Raw genomic sequence first — 25759 nt, 5'->3', positions numbered from 1 at the left:
TAGGTTTCTACCATAATCCCCTTTGACTTCAACCTCCCCATGATTCTTAGCATATTTTTCTTAGTTCTACCCTATACAATATTTTCTGTGCAAGTTTCATCTATATTTTATAATATACTATTTACCTTAAATTCTGATTTCTATCCTGAATTGTTTTTACCAATGTATTAGCCAAAGTTCTTAACTACATGCAGGGGAATATACTTCATCCTGTTCGAGAGTAATCTACCTATTGAAGGGATAAAGCTATTTCACAGATTAATTAGTAGGATTACAAAAACGAGACCCTAGGCTAAGCTTCTGGGACAGCCTCACACTGGGTAGAACTAGCCGGCATCCATACAGCTGCTTCTACGTGATTGGCAAGCTACAGAAAGAATCAGAGAGGCTGCCATGACAGCTGATATCTCAAAAAGTAGTTGGGACACTGCTTAATCTGGATGCTCAGTAGCTGCTTTTGCCAGCGCAAACAAAGTCTTTTACTTTATCAAATGATTCAGCTCTGAAGGGAGATCTTACACAAGGATATCTAATTGATGGAATCTAAATTATATGTGGATCCTCAGCTGCAAGGGATTCTGGGAATTGTAGTGTTTGCTTCCCATCCCCAGCAGGCTGGCCATTGCTGGGTAGATAGTTCGTGTGTTAAACTCTGGTATCCAGTGTCAACCAGAAGTACTATTTCCAGCCTTTAATGAACTTTGAAATACAGTATGAGGATTAAATATACTAACCAAATTTGATCATGTAAAGACTTTATCCACGTAATTCACCAAATCTTGTTGAGTTGAGGCCCAGCATCTTTAAAGAGAGTTTTAAAAAGAAAGCTTGTAAAGATGTCTGCTTCTAGCAGAAATGAAAACTCTATGCTTGCTCAACTTGAAAAGGGCTAGTGAGAATAATTTTATCATTACCACTACCATCACTCACAGTATTTGATTTGGTTAATAACCACCCCATTTCATTCCCTTATGATTTGGAACCTATTTGGAAATAACAGGAGTTAGAGAAGAAATTCTCTGCTTTATTACAGGTGCAGAGCTGGATTAGAAAATATAGTTGGGGTTCAAACCAAGTCTTTTTTTCCTTTTTCTCATTCCCTCCATAGAATTTGTACAAAAAAGTTACCAAGAGAGCAGCTGAATAACTTAAAACTTTACTGTGTGAGGCATAGATTATTCTTTTTGGCTTAATGCATGGAAAATGCAAGATTGGCAGGCAGAATTCATAGGGCTCACAGGCAGGTGGTTTCTAAAACTGGGATCCAAGAGTGGTAGATTGACCAAGAAAGACAAACAACACATGAGCATGTAAACTTAGGACATCGACCTTCTCAACTCAAGCTCATAAGAAAATAGCTATCAGACTCTTATCACTTCACCAATCAGATGTCTCCTACTAAAGCAAGAAGCTAGTGAGTGGTAAAGAAGAAAGAGCGACTCCTGCCCTATAAGTTTTTTGAGTCCTTCCAATGTATTCTGCTGATTAGTCACACAATTACGCATTTTATTAGAAAATCCTCCAAGTATAAAGCTGTTATGCTTCCCAAGTACTTGCAAAAAACCCAGATTTCATGGAGATAGTATTTTTATCATTGCAAAAGAAGGAAAAAATACACAATAGTCCTGCTCAGCAAATAACAGCAAGCAGACTGCTGTTATTTTAATAATTCTCCATGTGTATTTTTGCACAGATTTCCTTAAATGCCTATAAGATGACCATTTCATGTTTTTCAATCACTGATGTAATTTTCAAAGCCACTTATGAGGTCTATTCTTATCTCATTAAAGCAATGAAGTTAAGTGACTTTACATTTACCTCCTTAGCGCAAAGGGAATTTATTTTCCAAACCAGGACCCACAGTGATACCATAGACCCTTTTTCCTTTTCTTGCTTCCATTTAGTTTGGTTTAATATGAATCCAGAATAAAGAGAAAGAAAATAAACCTATGCTAACAACTTCATAGTTACAGCAAAATTAGCTTAGATAATCCTGAATCATTTTCTTCTTTTATAGCAGAATATATCACAAAAACAACACTAATTGAATTGTTTCAGATCTAAATTATCAGGAAGATAGCATAAAAATGTTGATCATCATCAGGGACAATGGTTGCTGATCATGAAAATGCACCTAGTCTTAAAATAATGATGGATATCTCCCTTGATTGTACTTTTTTCTCAGTTTTCTTTGACTTTGTTTGCCCTTTATATATTTTCCCCCATTTGCTACCATAATCAGGAGAGCCTTGTATCGTCCACATATTCTGTGACACATGATGTGATGTCTTGCATTATTATTGTTGTTGTTCTAGTGTCTTCCAACCTTTATAAAGCCACGTAGTTAATAAAGGACTTGTGTTGTACATATAGAGATTCTTCTCCAGTAGTTGTATTTTAAACCTTTTAACCCATATTTTAACAAGTAGCTGTAATTTCTAGTTAACATTTGTTCAGTAAACATTAAAGGATGAGGTATTGTGATATTGAGATTTTTTTAACTCCTCCCTTAATATCAAACATAGTGCTCTAGTAGTACATAAGGAATACTCAAGATCAATTTTTGAATCATAGAATTTTAAATATACAATAGAATTTACTAATTTAAGTTATTGGGAAGAGGGCAGAAAACAGACATAGAAAGGTTAAGTGATTTGACCAAGACCCTGAAGCCAGTTATTGACAGTGATCAGTGATATAGCCAAAAGTCAAGCCTTATGATAAATGTCTAACTTTAACTTAGAAATGCAATGATGCCATAGAAGGAAGCCTCTGATGGCATCCTACTGGAAACAAAGTGAGGCGTGAAAGAAGTCTGGTATGTGGGTCCTAACTATAGCTGAAAAAGATATAAAATTGGAGCTATAAAGTTATGTATATTAAATAGCCAGAGATCTATATCTATCTGTAAGCTCACAAAAGAATTTTAACATAAATGTCTAAAATCATACTGCTCTTTTTCTTCTGCTTTTAATTTTCATAAAAAATGGGATAGAGGGGCCCCTGGGTGGCTCAGTGGTTGAGCATCTGCGTTTGGTTCAGGGCGTGATCCCGGGGTCCTGGGATCGAGTCCCACATCAGGCTCCCTGCAAGGAGCCGCTTCTCCCTCTGCCTATGTCTCTGTTTCTCTCTCTGTATCTCTCATGAATAAATAAAATAAAATCTTTTAAAAAAAAGAAAATGTATTAGAATATTTTCTTATGAATCATTAATTGAGATATAACTCAATTTATAGCTCAGAAACTGAGCTGGATATAGTAAAGATCTTAGGTAATAGATAACATTATACCACAAAAGTAGGGACATGGAGTCAAATGATTAATGATTTTCCTCATATTGAAATAATAATAATGCATCTGACGGTGTTGTTGTTGAATTATATATACTGTATAATGGTTTTATTTATAGTTTATATAATCATATTGATGTGTTCTGATTATATTCATAATATACCATTAAATATTATGTACATATTATAAATAAGATATATTATTTATAAATGTGCTATTTGATTATGTTAACTGTGTTTTCAAAATTGAGACTCAACTGATAAAATGTTAGATGTTTATAGAAATCTTTTGATACATTCCATCAAACGCTCCAGAGGAATTAAAACACAAACAGGTTAGAGAACGGGATTTCAGTATGACAATACTAAAAATGAGACAAGAGGACAAAAAGGCTCCTCCCATGCTCAGATTGTCTACATGAGTATTTCCCCAGAAGACCAATGCATTCATTGATAGTGCATTTGGTGTAAGTTTTGAAAACACATAGTGTTTTTTACTTAGCAGAGTTTCTATTTTACACACTGACTTTTCTGATTCTTAGAGCAGTATTTCGTGATCTTTCCCATGTGGACTTTTAAGAAATTTGATTTAACAATGTATTATTTGCCTGAATTAAAAAATTTTAAATGCAGTTAAATCAGGTATTTTCCCTCTGTGATATTAAGTAGGTCATATGATTTTTTTCTCAATTTTATTATTAAATTGACCAGTGGGTTGGTGATTATACTGACAAAGTAAATGACAAAAAAATCATGCCATGTATTTCTGGGTCTTTTTTTTTTTTTTCCTTAAAAAAAAAAAAAAAAAAAAAAACCACAAGGGGATCCCTGGGTGGCTCAGTGGTTTGGCTCCTGCCTTTGGCCCAGGGAGTTGTCCTGAGGTCCCTGGATCGAGTCTTGCGTTGGGCTCCCAGCATGGAGCCTGCTTCTCCCTCTGCCTGTGTCTCTGCCTCTCTCTCTCTATGTCTATCATAAATAACTAACTAACTAACTAACTAAATAAATAAATAAATAAATAAATAAATCTTAAAAAAAAAAAGAAAACACAAAGCAACACCATGATAATTGCTAGCATAATTGAAATACAGTTTAGTTGGAATAAATTTATTTCTATATGACTGAGATGAAGTTTCTTTTTTCTTCTCTTATCCTGTCAAATGAAAATAGCTATGCAGATTTTTAGCAAATTTCGAGAGAAGTTTTGGTATGCCCTGAAAAATATGGGCCATACAAAAAATTCATAGAGATGTGTGTCATTGATAATCATTTTGAGAACAACTAAAAGCAATGATTTTTACCTAAATTGACAGTATAATTGGGATAATCTGATAAAAAAATATACCTAATATAGAGCTGACTGAATATATCTATATAATCTATATATCTATATCTACATATTGATCTACATATTATTTATTTTCTATTATTTTTCATGATCCAGGAAAACAAACCCCTGCTCCCATATCCAAGTCATTTTCTGCTTGTTTAAATGGCTTTAATTTTCCTTTTAGCCCTTATCATTACCTGACCTTATAATGTATGTTTATTTTTAAAAATTTTTCCTAAATCCCCAAAGTCTGGAACAGAGGCTAGCATTTAATATGCATTAAATGAATATTTGTTGAATAAATAAAGATGGGGAAAGCATAAACTAGCTTTGCTTTAAAATCTGAGCTCCAAATAAAAAGCCACAAGGGAAGCAGGAATTACAGGTGTTTATGTTCCACTGAACTTTTTTGCATATTCTCAATTCTGCTTAGTTGTTTTCTTGGGGGAATTAACTGTAATGATGATTAATGATTCCTTTATGAAATGCTGGGTGGGGATATAGTCCAAACTGAGTTAGACTACAAATATATAAAATAATATTTTGTAGTGTTATAGCCATAATTGCCTCTAAAGGCAGTATCGAATAAAATGGAATAATTACAATTTTTGGTGCTAGATAAAACTAGATTGAAATCTTAATTAACTTTATTTTATTATGACCAAAAATGTAAAAAAAAAAAAAGAGCAGCCAGCCTCCATTTTTATGATAGAGTGAAGAGAAAAAGGAGTTTAAAATGAGATTTTTTTTTTTTTTAGCCAGAAAAGATTATGTCTGGAAGAATTTGAAAACCAATTCAGTGGTAGCTTACATTTTTTTTAATATGAATTGTCCATGATAAGCTCTAAGGGGAAAGGAGAGAAGACTAGCTATGAAATTCTTCATATTTGTAAAACTTGTCTTCCCTGAATATGGAAAACGATAGAAAAAATTTAAAAGGCTTATACTAATGAAATAAGTGAGAAAGAAACATGGGGCTCCTGTTGAAAGTAAGATTATAATAGGCAGCCGCCTTTGGCCCGGGGCATGATCCCAGGATCAGGGATCGAGTCCCACATTGGGCTCCTTGCAGGAAGCCTGCTTCTCCCTCAGCCTGTGTCTCTGCCTCTCTCTCTGTGTCTCTAATAAATAAATAAATAATCTTAAAAAAAAAAAAAAAAAGCCTAGATCTTCTCTATTAAAAAACAAACACGGGATCCCTGGGTGGCGCAGCGGTTTGGCGCCTGCCTTTGGCCCAGGGCGCGATCCTGGAGACCCGGGATCGAATCCCACGTCGGGCTCCCGGTGCATGGAGCCTGCTTCTCCCTCTGCCTGTGTCTCTGAGCCTCTCTCTCTCTCTCTCTGTGACTATCATGAATAAATAAATAAAATCTTTAAAAATAAATAAATAAATAAATAAATAAATAAATAAACAGGAATAGCATATTTAGACAACTTCAGATACTACTTATCAGAGGATGGCTTTAACAGATTGTTTTTATGGTGGCATCTACCTTAGGAGGAACATAATGAGGACTCTTACTTTGAAAAGGGGTCAGAGGAGACTGAACATAGAGAAAAATGTTGAGATTCAGTTGCGATCCATGCCAAGTCCCTTGACTCCAGCACACAGAGGGGAGGTAATGGGCCTGGAAACAGTAGTGGGGAGGCAGAAGCAAACATCACCTATTTTTTAATTTGATATTCAGAGAATTTGATATTTCACATAAATAATTTTTCCAATATTTAATTTTAAATCTCAAACATTTTCCTTAATGTTCTAGTGGATTTTGTGAAATATGATTCAACCATTCCTGTGCAAATTATGACACCTATTTCCAAACTGTGCTATCCAAAACCCAGTGTTTTCAGAAATATTTAAAGGACCATTCAAAGAAAACACAGCTTCATGATTGAATAGTTTGCAGAAATACCGTGCATGCCGTTTTTACTGCACATGTTGGAGGATAACAGTGGCTCCATGAAGTCCGTTGAAAGGAAATTTGCTTGACTTTATTTAATTCCATATTTTTAAAATACATTTGATTATAGAACTAATTTTTGTAGAACACATTTGGAAGATACTAATTTTTTAAGGAGCACAGTTTGAGAATTAAGACCATCATTATTAATAACCCTTTATTGCCGTGATTCTCAAAGTTTAATATGTGTATGAATCTCCTAGGAAACTTGGTAGAGTGCAGATTCTGCTTCAGCATTTGTTGGAGGTGAGAATGAGACTCTACATTTCTAAACAGGTCCCTGGTGATGCCCAGCCAGCCTGCCTGGAGTCCGCACTCTGAACAGCATGGTTCTGTGGCATCATGGTTCTTTAGTTCCACAGAGATGATGGAGACCTGGAAAGATGTAAAGCCACTTTTACATTAGTGACTGCAGCCTCTTAGGCTAATGATGTGAAAGAGATTGTTAGGATGGAATCTTTTAGTTTCAGCCTTGACTGGCATCAGGATATCAAAGTGAAGGTAAGACAGAAGATAGAGTCCCTCTCACAGAAAAATTACCAGGAAGAGTGACGAAAAGTCTGTTCCACTGCTTCAAGACCACTCTCCTCCAGACCATTACATGTGAGAAGAAGGTGTGGAAAGAGAAGATTCCTGATAGGGCTGGTGTAAGAGAGCTGATGCACCTTAGGGTTAGGGTTAGGGTTAGGGTTAGGGTTAGGGTTAGGGTTAGGGTTAGGGTTAGGGGTTCCTATTCTCCCTCCCTCCCTCTTTCCCTCTCCACCATTTCTTCTTTCTCTTCTTTCTTGTTTGGTTCCTTTATTGTTCCTTCTTTCTTCTTCTTTGTTTTTTGATATGTTTTTCAGATTGTTGTCATCTTATTTGTAAAAAAAAAAAAAAAAAAAAGACCTTTATAGCTACATATCTGGAATATGTACAGACTTTATTGCTATATGTTAATCTGTATCAGTAAAGAAATTGTGTATTACTTTAATATTTTTGCATTCCTTTAGAGAATTCTTGTATATTGTAGATTTCATTTATGGATGGAGGAATGAAAAGAACAGAATACATATCTTAAAAACCATAAGTTATTTTGGGTGTCTGCTTGTGTGTGTGTGTATTCTCATTCAAGTGCTGAATAAATCCTGATTTTGTGCATTAAGAGCAAATACCCCCACCCCCCCACACACACACACACGAGTGCCAAGACTTACTTTTGTCCTTTTGGCTGAGTGTGTACTTGCTTTTCTTAGTTCTGACAAATGACAAGGCAGCTTTCTGCCTTTGGAACTATCACCTCTTTGTGAGCTAATAATTATTATGTGTATTTTGGCCCTAGTGTTGGCACCAATTGATTGAGCATTTATTGTGAATCAGAAATCATGCTGGTATTTTAAGTATATTAATTTACAAAGGCCTCATTCCTCCCCAAGTGTTGACGTAGGCACTTTTATCCCTATTGATAGGAGTAAAATGAGATTTGCCATATGTTAGCAAGTCTAAGCCATACCTAGGTCATATAGAGTAGTGAAGCCAGACTTTGAACCCAAGGAGCTAACAAGGCTTGTACCCATAGCAACTATGACAAAGGAGAGTATACACATTTGATATCTTCAAGGAGTCTGTTTCATCCTGCAAGTGAATGTAAATTTGGTGGGGATTTGTTCTCTATTTACAATGCTATTGCAAACATTATACCGTAGTTCTTCCTTTGCCCATTATTTACAATAACTGCAATTTAATATCATCTCAAGAGGTAACATTAAACTATACAGAATCCCCAAGATTAAAGAAAAATATGCTTTGATTTTATTTCTAATTCTTTTTGGGGATGAGAATTTGAACTATTCTGAGTTTTATGGGTATCCTATATATGTTCATGGACATAAAATTAATTCCCTGTGTCTCAAGGGTAGCACAGACATAAAAAGGCCAATTACAATTTTATGAATAGGAAATATAAGATCTGGGGCTTCGATTTTCTCTATTGTTGCATTCTAAATAACAGCGCTATTTCTAGGGAATACTTACATCCTTTCTGACACAGAACAACTAGGAACTTTCATTAGAGAAAAATCAAAGCAGATGCAATGTGAGTCCCCATATAGTGCAAGCAATGTTAAAATAGATTCCAAACTGGTGTCTTGTTTTGATGAAAACTCAGAAGACAATTTGGAGACTATTTGTCAGACTCCAGAGACTGAGGCACAGATGGAGTTCTGAATTAAGTGACTTTGTATTTTGAGATTTGAAATGAGCTCTAGTCCCAAATGTATATTTCAATGATTGTGAACTAATTAGATGTGGTAATTGATTATTAAAGAGTTTATAGTCTTAAAATTGTGAGGTTCATAAGTGATAATTTAAACATTTATAACAAAATTAAAAATGTAAACTTTATGTCGATTAATATATATAGATAGAATTGAGTGAACCAAGTTTTGGTTTGATTGGTCACAAAATAGTCTGGATTAGTGAATTTTCCAAGAAGCCAAAGAAAATTCCATGAGTTATCAAAAATTTAAATATTTTAACTAATTTAATATGGAAAACAACAAATTGGCTTCTTGCTTTTCCACTGCACCAAGCAATTTTGAAATGAATGCTATTTAGATTTTTTTTGGTTGACCAAAAAACATCCTGAATGCTAATTCATTAATAAGTATTCATTTCATGAATATGTAATGCATACCTATAATATGCCAGACTCTGTTCTTGGTTTTGTCGGTACAAAATACATGTTTCTGCCTTTGGGGAGAGAAAAACACCTACCTAAGTATACATATATATAATATATGTCATGTATATATTATATATATATATATATATATATATTTTAGTGGCCTGTATTATAGACTAAAAAATATGGAAGGTCAAGGAAGCTAGAGGTTCCAATTTTATGTAAGGTCATCAGGAGAGGCTTTACTAAGCAAGTGGTATTTGAAAGAGTTAGCCATACACTATCTAGGAGAGCAGCAGCTCAAGCCAAAGGAATTGCAAAGGCTCTGAGGCAGAAGCATATCCAAGTAGATCATGGCAAGCACACTGGTGTGGCTCAAGAGAGGACACTGCAGCAGACAGTTTTAGGAGATAACTAGGATCTCTCCAGGTCACGATCCACATTTGTGACAAAGTCCTCACTCCCATGTAGAAGATGGAAGGAGGCATTGCGTTTTGCTAGAAAGTGAATGTGTATTTGCTTTAAACTTACTCCTCACGTATACTCATGAATACTATAATTATGTGCAAGAACATTTACTCACGATTGGGTATCTAGAAGGCCTCAGGTCTCACTGAGGATTTAGGGGGAAGTAAGGGAGCAAAGCCAGACCACCAGGTTGTGCTTCATCAAAGGTGTGCTGACACTGAGGCAGCAAATGAAGAACAGGTAACAACCCACCCAGGTTACACTCCCTTTGCAGAATCAGGGGGCATTTTCTCTTTCTTCTTATGTGGCTCAGCCCACAAGAGCATCATGCCCTTTGCCCTGTATCACTCACTCAATCTTTACTTCTACAAATCGCTGTAACTCTCAGACTTCCCTCATGCAAGCTGAAGTCCTACCCTGGGGCTGTGGTAGAACAGGCATCTCCATTTTCCTTCCAGTTTATTTTATTTTATTTTACTTTATTTTATTTTATAAATGAATGATCTTTGATCTGTGTCAAAGATCTTATTCAACTCGTTAACTAATGAGATATGCAGTAGGTGTTACAACTGGTTCAGAGAAAACTCAAGTACCACACAGTTATAGCCAAATAGGGAATGCTGAAATGAATTTATCCTTCTCACTTCTGATTCTTGTGGTTAAGCAGATATATCTGAATCCAAAGATAAACGTTTTAGGTCCTATGCTAAAATAACTTGGTGTAAGTAAACTATATTTTCCTAGATTTCTACCTTGACCGCTAATATATCTCTTTTTCTATTCTAGAAGAACAAAGACCCTCTTACATCTCCTTGCTGATTATAGCTCCTTTTTTACAATAACTATAGGAATAGTTTCTTGTTAAAATAACTATAGGAATAGCTGATATTTAAGTATCTTCATGTCTGAAACTGTGTCAAGCACTGTACAAATGCTGTGTCCCTATATTTACACAACATCCCTGTGGGGTCAATGGCACCAACACTCTCCTACTTTTACAGATCAGTAAAGCAAGACTCCACAGGGTCCATATATTGTCCTAAGTCATGGCAGGTAAGTGGCACGTGTACAAATGGAGTCCACATTGCAAAAAGGTTTATTCTACATTCTCAGAAATGCCTCCTAAGCAATTAAGGTCTGGGAAGCATCCACATTTTATACCAGTATTCTCTGAACATCTTATCAAAGAGGCTTGGGCTGAAATGGATGAGCTGGGCCAGGCTAGGAGAAGCTAAGATCATGGATCCTGGCTGTGCATTTTGCTCTTAACAAAAATATTTGGAGAACTGGAAATAAAAGGAAGGAAGGAACGTACAAAGATGAGTTAACAAGCTTGATTTGAATTCTGTCAACTGTAGAGAATTAAAAAGACTTTCAGGAGGAAAGTGACCTTGTTCATTAGCATAAATTGAAAATACATAATATATTGGAGCTCCCGTTCTAATTAAGATGGGAAACAGAACAGTGGCAGGCTGATGACACTGGGCATATGAGACATTCTGTTTTATCACGTGTAGAAATAGATCCAGTGATGGCCAGTTAGTTTATGATGGAAACTGATTAGGTCTTACATTTCTTGGCTATGCATATTTGTTCTTTCTCCATTTTATTGTAATGAAATAAAATGTTTTTAGATTTCTCATATATGAAGATGATAAAATTATGACACGTTCAATTAGCATTTTTCTTTTTCTCTTTTTTTTTTTAAACCATGGAACACCTCACAAATCTACATGTCATCCTTGCGGAGGGGTCATGCTAATTTCTGTATAGTTCCAATTTCACTATATGTGCTGTGGAAGTGAGCACTCACATATTTCTTTTAATGGAAAATTAATTCTATAGATCCACAAAGAAATGCTTGTTTTCCTCCTCATTCCTTCCCTAAGTTCTCTTGTGCATACCAGTTGTTTAGAAGAACAGAAGAAGCACACTTGCACACACATACACCCCCCCCCCCACAAATTAGAAGTTGCCAAACTATCAGATGGGAGAGAACCCTGAACTCACAAATTAGAGATTTCTTCCATGTCTTAATGCATTGGTTGGAATTACATTTTATTTTATTTATTCAGGTTATACTTATTTAAAATATATTTATTTATACATAGGTTAATTGTACACAGGTATATTTTATATAATTACATTTAATTTGCCATTGAGTATCTGTATGTTTCCAAAGTGTGAAAGTTGGTTTATTAATATGCTCCCAAAATGAATTATTTATTTTTGACCTATATTTTCCAAAGCATATTTTACATGCCTTCAACCACCTTTATTACTTAAAAATCACAGTTCCTAAATCCTAGATGACTTCACTGGATAACAACAATGTAGTTAAGTATCGTACCATACAAATTAGTTTTAAAATTTTTCTAAATGATTTATTCATTGTAAGCTATCATTTAAGGGAAATAATTATAACTTCCATTTTAAAATTTTTGATAGTTTTGTAAGCTTTCAATTTCTGCTGTAACAAAGTAGTGCAAATCTAGTGGCTTATTACAGTGTTACAGTTCTGGAGGCCAGAAATCTGAAATAGGTCTTCTGGAGGTACCATTAAAGGCTGTGTTCCTTCTGTAGTCTCTAGGAAAGAATCTGTTGCAGCCTTCACCAACTTCTAGAGGCTACCTGCATTCTTTTATTCCTAACAATCCAAACTCCCCTTCCATTCTTGGACTCCAATCTTGGACTCCTACCTTTTTACCCACATGCTTATAAAGACTCATACAGGAGTAGTTTACATTGCATCCATGTAGATAATCCAGGTTAATCTTATCATTTCAAAATTCTTTTATTTATTAATATTTATTTATTTATTTATTTATTCATGAGAGAGAGAGAGGCAGAGACACAGGAGGAGGGAGAAGCAGGCTCCATGGCAGGAGCCCGATGTGGGACTCGATCCCGGGACTCCAGGATCGCACCCTGGGCCAAAGACAGGCACTGAACCGCTGAGCCACTCAGGGATCCCTTCATTTCAAAATTCTTAATCACATTTGCAAAGTCTGTTTTTGCCATGTGAGGTAATATACTCATGGGTTTTGGGGATTAGAGTATGGAAATCTGTGAAGAGAGGGGAAGCTTTATTCTCTTTACTACAGTATTATTCTGTTTTCTATTTTTATCATTCCTTGTACAAACCTTTATCTGTAAGTTTGGAAAATATATTCTGCACCAAATATAATAAGAATTAATGTTCCTTGAATATATTTTTATGTAACTATATAATATTTTAAAAGATTTATTTATTTATTTATTTATTTATTTATTTATTTATTTATTTATTTGAGAGAGAGAGAGAGAGATTGCAAGTGAGGGGAAGGGAAGGGGAAAGGAAGAGAGAATCTCAAGCAGATTCCCTGCTGAGCACAAAGCCCAAATGTAGGGCTCCATCTCACATTCCTGAGATCATGACCTGAGCTGAAATCAAGAGTCAGATGCCTACCTGTCTGAGCAACCCACGCACCTCAATATATAACAATATTTTTAATTTTTAAAAAGCTAGTGATTCCATTCCATGCAAATTAAATTTGAATGATGCATGAATTTTGAGTTGCTATTTTTCATTTGCTTGTTTCTTTATTCCATTACCATAACTTACGTAGTTTTTAAGACATAAAATATGACAATTTAGCTACTTTATTGTTCTAAAATGATGACAATTTTTTTGAGTCCATACCCTTTCCAACTCAGATGAAGAGGTATAGTACTAGATCAAATCTAATAAAACAGTTTCTAATTTGATTAACCTCAATTACCTAATATAAATTGAAGCTTTTGCCAAGTACTCTATTGAGATCTCTTCCCATGATTGATTAAAATTTGACCATTAATTCTTTCCCATTCTTCCCATTAAGTGGGAAGTCCATGGCTTCTTTCTCTAAACCTGGGCTAGCTCTGTGACTGACTTTATCAAACTGAATGGAAGAGAAATGATGCCAAAGGATTTCATGTTTGAGTGTCAAGAGATTCACAGTTTCCATTACCCCTGCCTTGAACCACTCCCTCCATTATGATGAGTGAATCTTGGTTAGGATCTTTTAGGATGGCCAGAAGACATCTACTACATTGGTATCAGCAGTTAACAGAGGATCTATATTTTTTTATTTTTAAACTTTATTATTTAGATCTGTTTTAGGTTCACATAAAAAATTGAATGAAAAGTAAAGAGAGTTTCTTTACATCCTCTGTCTCCCAACATGCACAGCCTCCTCCACTGACAACATCCAGCACCCAATAGCACAGTCCTTACAACTAATGAGCCTACATTGAAATCACCAACAGTCCATAGTTTACTTTAGGTTGAATTTTTAGATTTTTATTCTTTTTTCATTGCATGGATGGAAACAAATTTTCAAGTCTTCTGTTATGCCAATTAAAAATCCTCAGACTCTGAGACTGCAATTTCTTGTGCTCTATTATGTTTTCTAGTTACCTAGCCTCTCTTCAATTTTGCTCATTTGAACCTTTGAATTTTTTTATTCCCTTCTCATAAAACCTTATATTTTATGAAGAACACTTGACTTTTGGTGCATATGTTTAAAAAAAAAAAACTGAGTCTACTCCTTTACTATTCTGAATTAAGGAGTAAGGAGTAATCATGCAAGGATTACTTATTATTTGCCTATAATTTCTCAGGATATGTTCACATTTATATCATCTTAAAATGCCTCAGATGAGAAGATCACAAAAAAGTCTCAATAATGAGGTACATCTGGAAAGAAGATTCAAAGTCATTGTAAAAAGATCATCAATGCTTTAACTACTTTGGTTAAAAAGAAGAAAATAAACATCAATACAAATCAAGCTCCCCAAAGGCAACTCTTGCTTATAAGTTAAAGGCATATGTATACAAATCTCTCTCTGAATGCATATGTTGTAATATTGTTTTTATACAAAAGGACATATACTATACATGTTTTTGCTTATAACTTTCTTTATTCACACAAAAATATATGGTTGAGATTTTTCCATGTCAGTGTATAATGTCTTTTATAACTACTGTGTACTTTTCATTTATAAAGGTGACTTTCATTCATGTAGCTATGATAGATTGTTAAGATACTTTCATATTTTCATTGTTATAAATAATATTTAGATAAATACTTAAATATAAATTTGTTAGCTACTGAAGCATGTATAAAACATATTCCCTTAGTGGTGGGACTCACTTTTGCATAAAGATATAAAGACTTATTTAATAAGTAAAGTTGTTATAAGTTGCCCACTTTCACATTTTCTTGGATTTCATTTTTGGAGGGATTTCATCATTTAAATTTTATGAATATATTTGCTATCAGTAGATAGTGAATAGATTGATAGATTGATAGATTAATAGATTGATAGATCAATTGAGAGAAGAAAATAATTCTTGAGTGATTTTTCAGGCCTAATATATATTCCCCAATTCTATCATATACTGCCCTTTATAAGAATCCAAGATACCTGCAATAGTAAAATAAGAAAGAACTGATAGATTTTCATGTAAATATAAATACATGAATTACTGACTCAAATGTAGTTATTGTAGTAATAGTAGTTGCCCTTTGTGTTGAATCTAATTCATTCCATCTTTAAAATTTGAAGCAAATATTAAAATAATTTTAGCTATCCTAAAATTATTTCTTTATCCTCAAATGGAGTATAAAGAATGATGGCTTTCTTTAACTGGATTCTCCATTGCTTTACTTTTTGCCACTTAAGAGAAAACTCAGAGAAAAAATACTTTGATATTTTTCTAGAACCTCTTTAACTGTAACTCATTTTGGGTCCTCAATAAGAGAACAAATACAGAATTCTCAAAGGTCTTTTTTGTTACTTTATAATACTGAAAAAGAGGCACATATATAAGAACTTTCTCACATGGCTATTAACGAGCCATCTAGGATGGCAGAGTGATACAATTTTATTGTGAATGAACAGAAGTCACTGGACTTCAGATTTAAAAAAGCAAAACATAATTATAAACAATGATTGTCAAGGTGCCATTGCCAATTTTAAAAGAATTAATTACAATTTGAGAATGGAAATTATTTAAAAAGAAAAATTGTGCTATATCATATCCTAAGGATACCTTAAATTGTAAACCAGCCCTACATAATTATTTGGCATATTTTTTAAATATTTGAGAAGTCAGTCTTGTGTAGCCTATTGATTGCAGCTATTTGTAAGCAGTAGAAGCAAACTGTAAACTCTAGGTTAATTGTGTTTAAATTCTAAGACATTGACCAGACCCATTGCAAAGCATAAAAGACTTTATCTGTTTCTCCCCAGGAATTACTTCAGGGCTTGGAATAGGGTGAGTTGAGTTTGTATTGGTCCGTCTTTGTAACCAGGCTGCTCTTCAGATAATGCAAGCACTTTAGTCAATAGGACATAGCAGAACCTATTGCTTTGGAGATGTGATTTCTTTTGGAAATGGATGATAAATCATAATTATATAAACTGAGGGAAGACATAACATACCTATCAGCTGCATAATAATTATCATAGCAAGAAGAACCTATTGCATTTGCAAGATTAGAACTAACAGGTTTTTTAGAGTATGCAATAAATCAGTTTTGAAAATGCCAAGTCAAATCAGGTATGCTAAGCTATTAAGTAGTGTTTGGTTTACAACAAAACCAGAAATTGAGTTATAGAATTTGCTTTAGACATTTCATTTGCAAAGTACATAAGCAATACTAAAGATATGATGATTTGCATATGCAACAATTTTAAGCACACATTGGAAAAAAATTCAAACTGCAATGCAAAATAGTACTATTTTTATTTGAAGGGAATAAAATCAATTCACGAAGTTAAATTTTAAAAGTTAATAATCACTCCTATAGTTCTAATATAATATAGGAATTCTATTTTTCTTTATAATTAGATAAAAACATACAACTTAAGCAAAGCTATTCAATATGCTCTGCTATGAACTAACTCTGTGACCAAAGGACAGTTATACTCTCTTGGGGAATGGGACATTTTTGCTGTGTCAGTAAGAAGTACTTTTTTTTTCTGGTCTTAGTTTTCTATAGATATCCCTATCTATCACTAAAAGTGAAAAATGAGCCAACAGGTAAGGCTTTGGACAATCACCTACTTTTAATTCTTTTCATGGGTTCATATGATATGTTGCATACTCTTTCATTAAGGAGGAAAGTTCTTCTTAAACAAACAATACTCTAGACTCCAAGGCTTTTTTATTGCTAGTATCTATTCTATGTTGCTAAGAACAGTAAGAATGTATCATTATTTCTTAACATATTTTCAAGTTTTGATGTTGGTGAAACCATGCTTTTGTATTTATGTTTTAATTTTTTTCAGTTTACATGCTTTCTTATTTCTTAGAGATCAACTAATGAAGTCAAACAAAGAAGGATAAAATGATTAGGAAAGGAAAAATTACATTTTTGTTGTTGTTTATGGATTGTGGTTTATACTCTGGTCATTCTGTAGAGCATTTTGTTCTTAATAACTGTTGACTGAATAACTGATAATAAAGTGGTAGATTTTCACTTGTAAGTAATGTACTTAAATACTTTTTAGGACCTATTGATGGTACTGATTAAATAATGTCTTAATAATGCTCGTTTGTATTTGTTTTGTCCATATCCAATTTTTATATTTGATTACTTTTATATAACTAAAATTTTTCAAACATCTGTAAAAGTAAATGAGAGTGTTTCTTTTATACAAAGTCTGACTATAAAAGAATGTTTTCATGTTTTGGTGTAGTTATATGCCTAATCCTACAAAATAATTACTATAAAAAACTTCAATTTTATTTCAATGACTATAAAAAACTTCAATTTTATTTCAATGAAGCTGTTAGTATTTAAGACATCTTCCTTGAATTTGACATGTGTGTTTGTACATTATTTGAATATCCACATTGGTGGGCAAATTTGTGGATGTGTTTGATTTTTAAAATAGTAAACTTCCGAGTCCAGAGAACAATGTGGATTATCAAGATGCATTAACCTATTTGTGATGAAGGAGAAACTCTCCAATTCTATAATGGGTTGCTGAATGATTCTGAAAGCATCCAAGGGGAATGAAAACATTGCTTTTATTCTTTGTAGTTAAAGTACAATTTACATGCAGTGAAATGCAAAAATCTTAAACAATTTGATGTGTTTTAAGAAATGCTAAATCTATGTAGTTCACATCCCTCATCATTCATTCTGCAAACATTTATTGAAAGCCAAGTGTGACCCCTACTTGGTTCAGGTGCAATTGTGAGTCCAGTCAAATTATCACTCACAGGTATGGGGAGGAAGCCAAGAAAATTTGTTGTTAGGGGTAGAACGTCTTTAATATAAATATTTACAGGAAGGAGAAATAACAAAAGAGTGGATCACTTCTACTTTAGAAAGCAGATTCAGAAAGATGGCCTATTAGAGATGGTATTTTGCCCTGCCTCCATGCTGCCATTTCATGAACTGGCAGGGAAAGTGCAGTTTACTTCAAAAATTTTGCATTATAGTTAAGGTAGCAGCAATCTGGGACCAAAGGCTCTTTCTTGAAATAATTTTTTAAAAAATTTTTATTTATTTATGATAGTCACACAGAGAGAGAGAGGCAGAGACACAGGCAGAGGGAGAAGCAGGCTCCATGCACTGGGAGCCCGACGTGGGATTCGATCCCGGGTCTCCAGGATCGCGCCCTGGGCCAAAGGCAGGCGCCAAACCGCTGCGCCACCCAGGGATCCCTTGAAATAAATTTCTTAGGTTGATTAATGCTTAAATGTCATAATACTTGTTCAATGTCATGAGATTCGCTGTAATCTCCAAACAGTTGGTTTTACATCATTAATAATAACATTCTTATAAATTTTATTCCATAGTAACTAAAATTTCCGAATTAAAGTTTTGTTTTATCTTGTTTTGTTTAATTTCAAATGTCAGTTTGCTAGGTCCCATTACACAAAATGACAAAATGGTTTCAAATCATTTTGAAACCAAATCAAATCATCTTGTTGCCTAATAAAAAGGCTGTGGTAAGGATAAAACATAAAGTGAAACCTTTTAAGAAAAAATTTCCTTATTACTGATAAATGAAAGGTGTTTTATTATTCCTACCATGTTTGGGCCTGAGAGAGACATTACTGAACAATAAACTGAGAGGTTAGAAAATTAATTCTGCAGCAAATTTAAAATAAACAAGTTAAAAGAGCTTGGAGCTGAAATTTAAAGGTGAGTTCAAAACAAAAACATGATTTTTTTTGAATTATTAGAGTGAGAAATTTTCCCTGACTAGAAAGCTAAAAACATTAACGATATTACATGAAACAGTTTCAGATACCATAAATGTTAGCATAAGCAGTTTGATACATAAGACTTCATATTAAGAAACTACTAATGAGAGAGGTGCTCTTAGGAATTCTATGCATTAATAAATTGATCTAAATAAATGGCATTTACAGCTTATTACTTATCTGAAAAATCATTAAAATTTTAATTGTTTAAGAGTGACACTTTTGTTCAAAATTGATTTTTTAGGAAATAATTCAATAGTCAAATTTTACTGAGAGCTGCCATTTTTAAATCAGGAAAAAAATCATGCTCTAGCTCTGATCTAAATTTAGCAAAGATTCTTCATCAGAGTTTAATGGCTCAAACTTCAAATTACAGGGACATAGACACAGAGGTTTCACAAAAATAACTCAGCAGAATTGGAACAAAACAAATAGCTCTATTTTATAACCATACATGTTCACTGATGCCATTTTGCCACTTGTAATATGTTAGGCTATTAATAGAAAAGTTGTGGATAGCCTGAGGTCATTTCTCACTCTAAATTGTGTTTTTCAACCATGACTGCACATTGGAACCACCTGGGAGTTTTAAAAATTACTGATGTCAGGGTTCCACCCCTGGAGTTTTTGATGTAATTGGTCTGAGATGCAGGTGGACATCAGGACTTCCAGCCAAGGTTGAGAAACACTACTCTAGAGAAACTTGAAATGTGAGAAGCTTGGAGATTTTAAAGGAGGCCCCAGAGACAACTCTGCTAAGAAATTACAGGAAAATAACTGCTGTACGTTGCTGAAAGATAGAACACATAGTGTCAGGTAGGGAAGATGCCTCAAGAAGGGTTTCTTCAAATATATTACGTGTTTATCATAGATTTAAAACAATCTATTCAGAGAACATCTTACAGGAACAGCGATCAAAGCAATTCTCAATTGTGTTAATAATTTTTGTTCATAAAATTTTGATGATGCAGAGAACGTAGAGCCTCTCAAATCCGTGATGTTGTTAAAGATCAAAATAACACTTTGAAGGCACCTGAAAGGTCAGTTAAATTATAACAAGATATTTCTGATATGTGATTGGAATTTACTTTTGCTCTATTTTTCTGTTTATGTAGTAACCAAATAGTTATGAGTTATATTATTTCATAAGTAATCTCTAATCTCCACAAAATAAATGGGACTATAAAAAGTTTACCCCAGTTTCTGTGGAGCACATAAATAATTACTTTCAAGGGATGTTTAAATGAAATTATTTCCCTGACTGGAGGGATGGGGATTGGTAAAGATTTGTCCTTTGTGAGTAATAAGAAGACTGTACTTGGATATAAAAATAGTAAAGAAATAATTAGCTTTAAAAAAAAAAGCTAAATTCCATGTTTAGCAAAGTTAATGAGTCCCTAAATTCCTAAAGCTGAATATTCGTGTGTAAATGAGCACACTAAACCAATAGAGAATAACCTTATATTTGTGAATATTTAGCTACAACCGAATTTCTTTTTATCATTCTATATCTCCTAGGTTTAAATCAAACAGATGTGTTGGCTCCTAAAAGGCCCCAAACAAGTTTTACTTTCCTGACAATATCCTTTATTAATGGATTATTTTTTGAGAAATAATTTATCAAGAATAAATCAAATTTACATTTTCAAAATTGTACATTGGGTCAGTTGACCAGATCCGTGATCTCTTTTATGTTTCCAGCTAACAAGTTTGGTTCTTGATATATAGATGTTCAAAATACATTAAAAGTATACACTTTATTAATTGCATTTTTGAAGGGACTAGTGTAAGCTAGTTATTTTTTAAGATGTTTGGCATTTTGCATATTTACCCTATCATTTATAGTGAATAATTTACAAGATATAGCTATATGATCATTTTTGAATATCAGTAACTGAATATGCAAGAGGTGAAAAGACAAGATTTTAAGTATGGGCTGAAGAGTTTGAACTTGAAGTAATTAGCCAAAAAAATATCACACTCTTAGTGGAAGATTAATTTTTCTTTTGGGGGAAATTTTTGTAGAACAGAAATAAATTGAAAAAGTGGAGGCAGAAGCTTAAGGGAAGAAAATGGGTAGGTCAATTTGAAAAGTCTGGGACCTGGGAAGGACAGAATACTCAAGGACTTGAAAATAGAAAACAAAAACAAAAACAAAAACAAAAAAAAAGAAAGAAAAGAAAATAGAAAACGTTACTCTGTAAGAAGGTAAGGGCTGCCATGTGCTAATCTGATCATGCACTACGCTAATTACTCTGTGTCTAATTGACCCCATAAAGTGATTTGTACCAAGAAGGGGTTTGGTAATATTTACTACATTAATATTAGATGGTGAATTGGGGATGGATATGGCTGAAACGTGTGAGGACTTTGATGACTTGCCCAGATTTTGTTACATTGGGTTTTGATAAAACAAATACAAGAAGGAAACAGAAGAGATAGAAAAGATGAATGGAACCCAAAGAAGGCCAAAGCTCCCTCCAAGGTGTTACTTACCCATTACTTATCCATTGGTTTCCTTGCACCATGTACAAGTCACTTATCCAGAGTAGAGTTTTCAGAGTTAACAGGGCCACTTCTTCATTTTCCGTTTCCCTACTTCACAGTCCTGAGGCCTCAGAGGAAAATTAACCAGAGAGGGTTGGGCAACGCTATGCAGTTTTTAGGATCATCTTTCAAATTACTCATTTCCACGAATGTTGAGTAATCAGGCTGAGAAAATAAAATGAAAACAAGCAGACTTGGTTTGTGGGACATGTGATTTGTTTCAGGATTTCTTAAGCAGCAAATGAATCCTGGTAGACATGCAAGAGCTTGCTTCTATTCCAGAATAAACAAGATGTGTTTCACTGGAAAATTGCAGATATATCAAAGGATAACTTGACAGCAAGTGTACAGATTACTATAAAAATGTTTCCTTCTTTTTTTTTTTTCACATGCATGTGTAATTCCTGCTTCAGTGCAAGAGGGCTAAATACCAGCTTATTTAATATGCTTAGTGTCAACTTCTACATAAGGAGAGTTTTTTTGTTTTTTGTTTTTTTTTTTTTTTTTGAGGTAAGAAGAGGAGATAGAGGAGAACATTAATTCCAGATGGCTTTGAGCAAATGTAGAAAGGTGAACATTCATAGGCTTCCAAATATCTGTTGGCTAGTTGACATTTACAAACACCGTACTAGGTAAGCTTTTTCCCTTAGCAATATTCATTCGGGTTCTGACAGCAGGTAAAGGATGTGTGAAATGTAATATGCCATTCAAATATAGAAAAGAAAGAGAAGATTATTTGTAATCACTATTGGGAAACATCACAAGAGTCAAATTTTTCTGTTGTTTTAAATGTCCCATTAATGCTTTGCAAAAAATCCAGTCTGTTATTTATAATATTCAGAACTACTGGCTCCATTTCTAACATCAAACTTTAAGGTCAGTTTCTGAGTGGCACGTTATCTATTTAAATGAGGAAGCACTATGGTTTGAATTCCTAAGCATACCCTATTGAAACTGGATTAGAACAGAAGGTAGTGTTAATATGAAGGGGAGTATTTATAAGGATTGTTAAGAATGCAAGCTCGGGACCGACTAACTGTAATCCTTTACTGCTGGTATGTGTGCACCATTCAGTTGCAAGAAAACAAAATGTGTATTTCCAAGCTGCATGTTCTAAGAACTGAAGAAATCCAACATAACAAATATTAAATTCCCAAATAGTATGCAAATACACGTCAATGTGTTCAACGTAACACGGCAGCTGGAGGAGAGAACTCCAAGCAACATGTGTAGTTGATTGTGATGAATGTTTATATGTACACAGATGTCATTTCAGAAATGTGAAAATATGGAAATAATTCTAGGGTTTCTGGTTGCTATATTAAGTTCTAGAAGTCGTCTAACTTCAAAAACAAAAATAGTTTAAAAAATAGAATGCCTATTAGCTTTGACATCTCTCTATTTACTTATGTATTTCTCTCTTGACCACGTGCACAAGTACTCTCACATATTGGAGATATATATACATAGCCACATGTGTACATATTTACACCCATACATATATGAGTATACACCAAAATATTATAAGTGGTTATTGTTAAGATGAGTCTGGTAGATTATCTTCAATTTCTACTTTTTACATGTCTGCATTAATTGCACATTTTTAAATAAGCCCTGTGTTACTTCCTAAGAAGTGAGAGAGAAAAAAATTGTCAATTTTGGTAAATAAAAAAAAAAGTACCTAGGGAATCAAGACATTCTTCAGAGTCTGTGATTTATATCTAAAAATGGTCTTTAAAAAAATAAAAATAAAAATGGTCTTTAATAATGAGATAGTCCTCATAACTCTACGAATATCCACAATCACATGCAACTTGATTATTTTGTTGTTGTTATGGGGTAGATATGTTTAACATTATTTAAATGATTTGAAGAATTGTTCAAACTTTCTAGAATAAGTTTCCTTAGATTTTTATATGTAGATATTGTAATCAGTGATGTTGTGAGCGACATTTACTTATAAATTCTAACATTTAAATTTTTCTGCACATACAATGTAATTTGCAAATAATGACCAGTATATTTCTTTTTTTTTCCAATACTTAGGCACTTTTTATTTTTCTTTTATTGAACTGACTGGGGAATCTTGTGTTGCTTCTGATCTCAGAAGGAAAGACTTTAATATCTCCTTTATTAATTATGACATTTGCTGTAGGTTTTTATGGCTATCTCTAATCAGGTTAAAGAAATTCCATTTTATTCCTCATCTGTACATTTAAAAAATACAATATTGTGCATCCTTTGAGATAAGATTTCTTCTTTCAAACTGTTAATGCTGTAAATTACACTGATTGATTTTATGATGTCAAAATAATCTTGTATTATTAGAATAAACCTGTTTTTTATTTATTATAGATTTTATTGGATTATAATTCACATACCATCAAGTTCACCCTTTAGGAGTGTATAATTGATTAGTATATTCATAAAGTTACATAATGATCACCACAAATTCCAGAACAGTTTTATCACTGAAAAACACCAAATTCTGCATGTCTTATTAATAAGATCCTATTAACTCCTCTCCCCGGCACCTGGCAATGACTGATCTACTTTCTGTCTCTATGTATTTGCTGTTTTTGGACATCCTATATAGGCAAAACCACACAATACCTTTTGTGTCTGGTTTTATTCACTTCATGATGTTTTCAAGGTCCATTCATGATGTTGCAGTGTGTTGTTCATTCCTTTTTAGAGTTGATAAAAAGTGGACATGCCATTTGTTTATCAATTCAACTGATGGACATTTGGGCCCTTTCTGCTTTTTGGCTGTTATGGATAAAGGTGCTAAAACAGTTGTGTACATTTCAGGTAGAAGTATGTTTTCAGCTCTCTTGGATATATACCTAGGAATAAAATTGCTGGGGCATTTAGTCACTCTATGTTTACCTTTGGTGAGGAAATATAAAACTGTTTTCCAAAGTGTCTGTAGCACTTCACATTCCCACCAGAATTGTATGAGGGTTTGTCTCCACATTGCCACCCTAGTGCGTGGAAAATGGTGTCCTATTGTAATTCTGATTTGCATTTCTCTTTTGACTAATAATGTTGAGCATCTTTTCATGTGCTTCTTGCACATTTATGTATCTTCTTTGGAGAAGGATCTATTCAAATCCTTTTCCCATTTGTAATTGTTGAGCTGCAAGGTTTCTGTATCTATTTTGAATATAAGTCCTTTATGAGATGTATGATTTGGAAACATTTCCTCCCATTCTGTGAGTTGTCTTTTAACTTTCTTGATGGTTTATTTTATATATAAAACATTTCATTTTAATTAAGTATGATGTATCTCTTTCTTTTTTTGCTTGTAATTTGGTGTTACACTAAGAAGCGTCAGTCTAATACAAGGCTGTGAAAATTTTTACTATCTTTTCTTATAAAAGTGTTATGCTTATACTTAGGTTTTATCCACTTTGACTTACTTCTTGTATATGATGTAAGGTCAGAGTCTAACTTCATCCTTTTGCATGTGTATATACAATTTTCTCAGCACTATTTGTTAAAAAGACTATTATTTCCCTGTTGAATTGTCTTGCCACCCTTGTCAAGAATCAGTTGACTATATATATATATATATATAAAAAATTTACTCCATTGACCTAAATGTCTATCTTTAAGCCAGTACCACACTGATATAATTACTCTGGTTTTGTAGAAAGTTTTGAAATTTAGAAGTATGAGTCTTTCAGTTTTGCTATTCCTTTTCAAGACTGTTAAGGCTATTCTGGGACCCTGACTATATTAGTTTCCTATTGCTGATATAACAACTCTCCATAAATTTATGATTTTACAGTGCTAGAGGTAATGGCCTAAAATTAAGGTGTCAGCAGCAAGGCTGCATTCCTTCTGTAGTCTCTGCATAAGAATATATTTCCTTGCTTTTTCCAGCTTCTAGAGGCCCCCTGCCTTCATTAGCTTGTGGTCCCTTCCTTGCCTTGGTCCAGTATCTCCCATCATCCCATTGTTTCTCTGGTTCTACTACTCATGCCTTCCTCTTTCATTTATAAGGATTGCTTTGGGCCAACCCAGATTATCCATGATCATTTACCCAAACTCAAATTCCTCAATGTAATCATATCTAAGTCTCTTTAGTCATGTAAACTAAAATCTTCCCAGGTTCTAGGACATGGACATCTCTAGGGGGGGGCATTATTCTCTAATCACACTTGCATTTCTATATGAATATCAAGACCAATTTGACAATTTCTGCAAAATTTTGACAAGGAGTAGTGAATCTGAAGAACACTTTGGAGTA

At 33.7% G+C, this 25759-nt stretch overlaps 1 protein-coding gene and 1 non-coding gene across 5 annotated transcripts in view; one reads left to right on the top strand and one right to left on the bottom strand.

Moving 5' to 3' along the window:
- The window catches only part of GPC5 (glypican 5), a 1330718-nt gene that overhangs the window by 554289 nt on the left and 750670 nt on the right, over positions 1-25759 (top strand). Inside the window, exon 7 of one of the 4 annotated variants that reach the window (XM_077855190.1) lies at positions 6854-7240. The exons of the other annotated variants lie outside the window; for them this stretch is intronic. Within the exon in view, the coding sequence (XP_077711316.1) occupies positions 6854-6898 (45 nt within the window). The 3' untranslated portion in view covers positions 6899-7240. Of the gene's footprint in view, positions 1-6853; positions 7241-25759 lie in introns of those variants that run through there. 4 annotated transcript variants of the gene reach the window in all.
- On the bottom strand, positions 11413-11516 carry LOC144288193 (U6 spliceosomal RNA). Its single transcript, XR_013356166.1, has one exon. It is a non-coding gene; the product is annotated as a U6 spliceosomal RNA (small nuclear RNA).

Source organism: Canis aureus, chromosome 17 (genome assembly GCF_053574225.1).
Source record: "Canis aureus isolate CA01 chromosome 17, VMU_Caureus_v.1.0, whole genome shotgun sequence".
In the NCBI taxonomy this organism is placed as follows: domain Eukaryota; kingdom Metazoa; phylum Chordata; class Mammalia; order Carnivora; family Canidae; genus Canis; species Canis aureus.
This window is presented reverse-complemented; position numbering and strand designations above follow the sequence as displayed.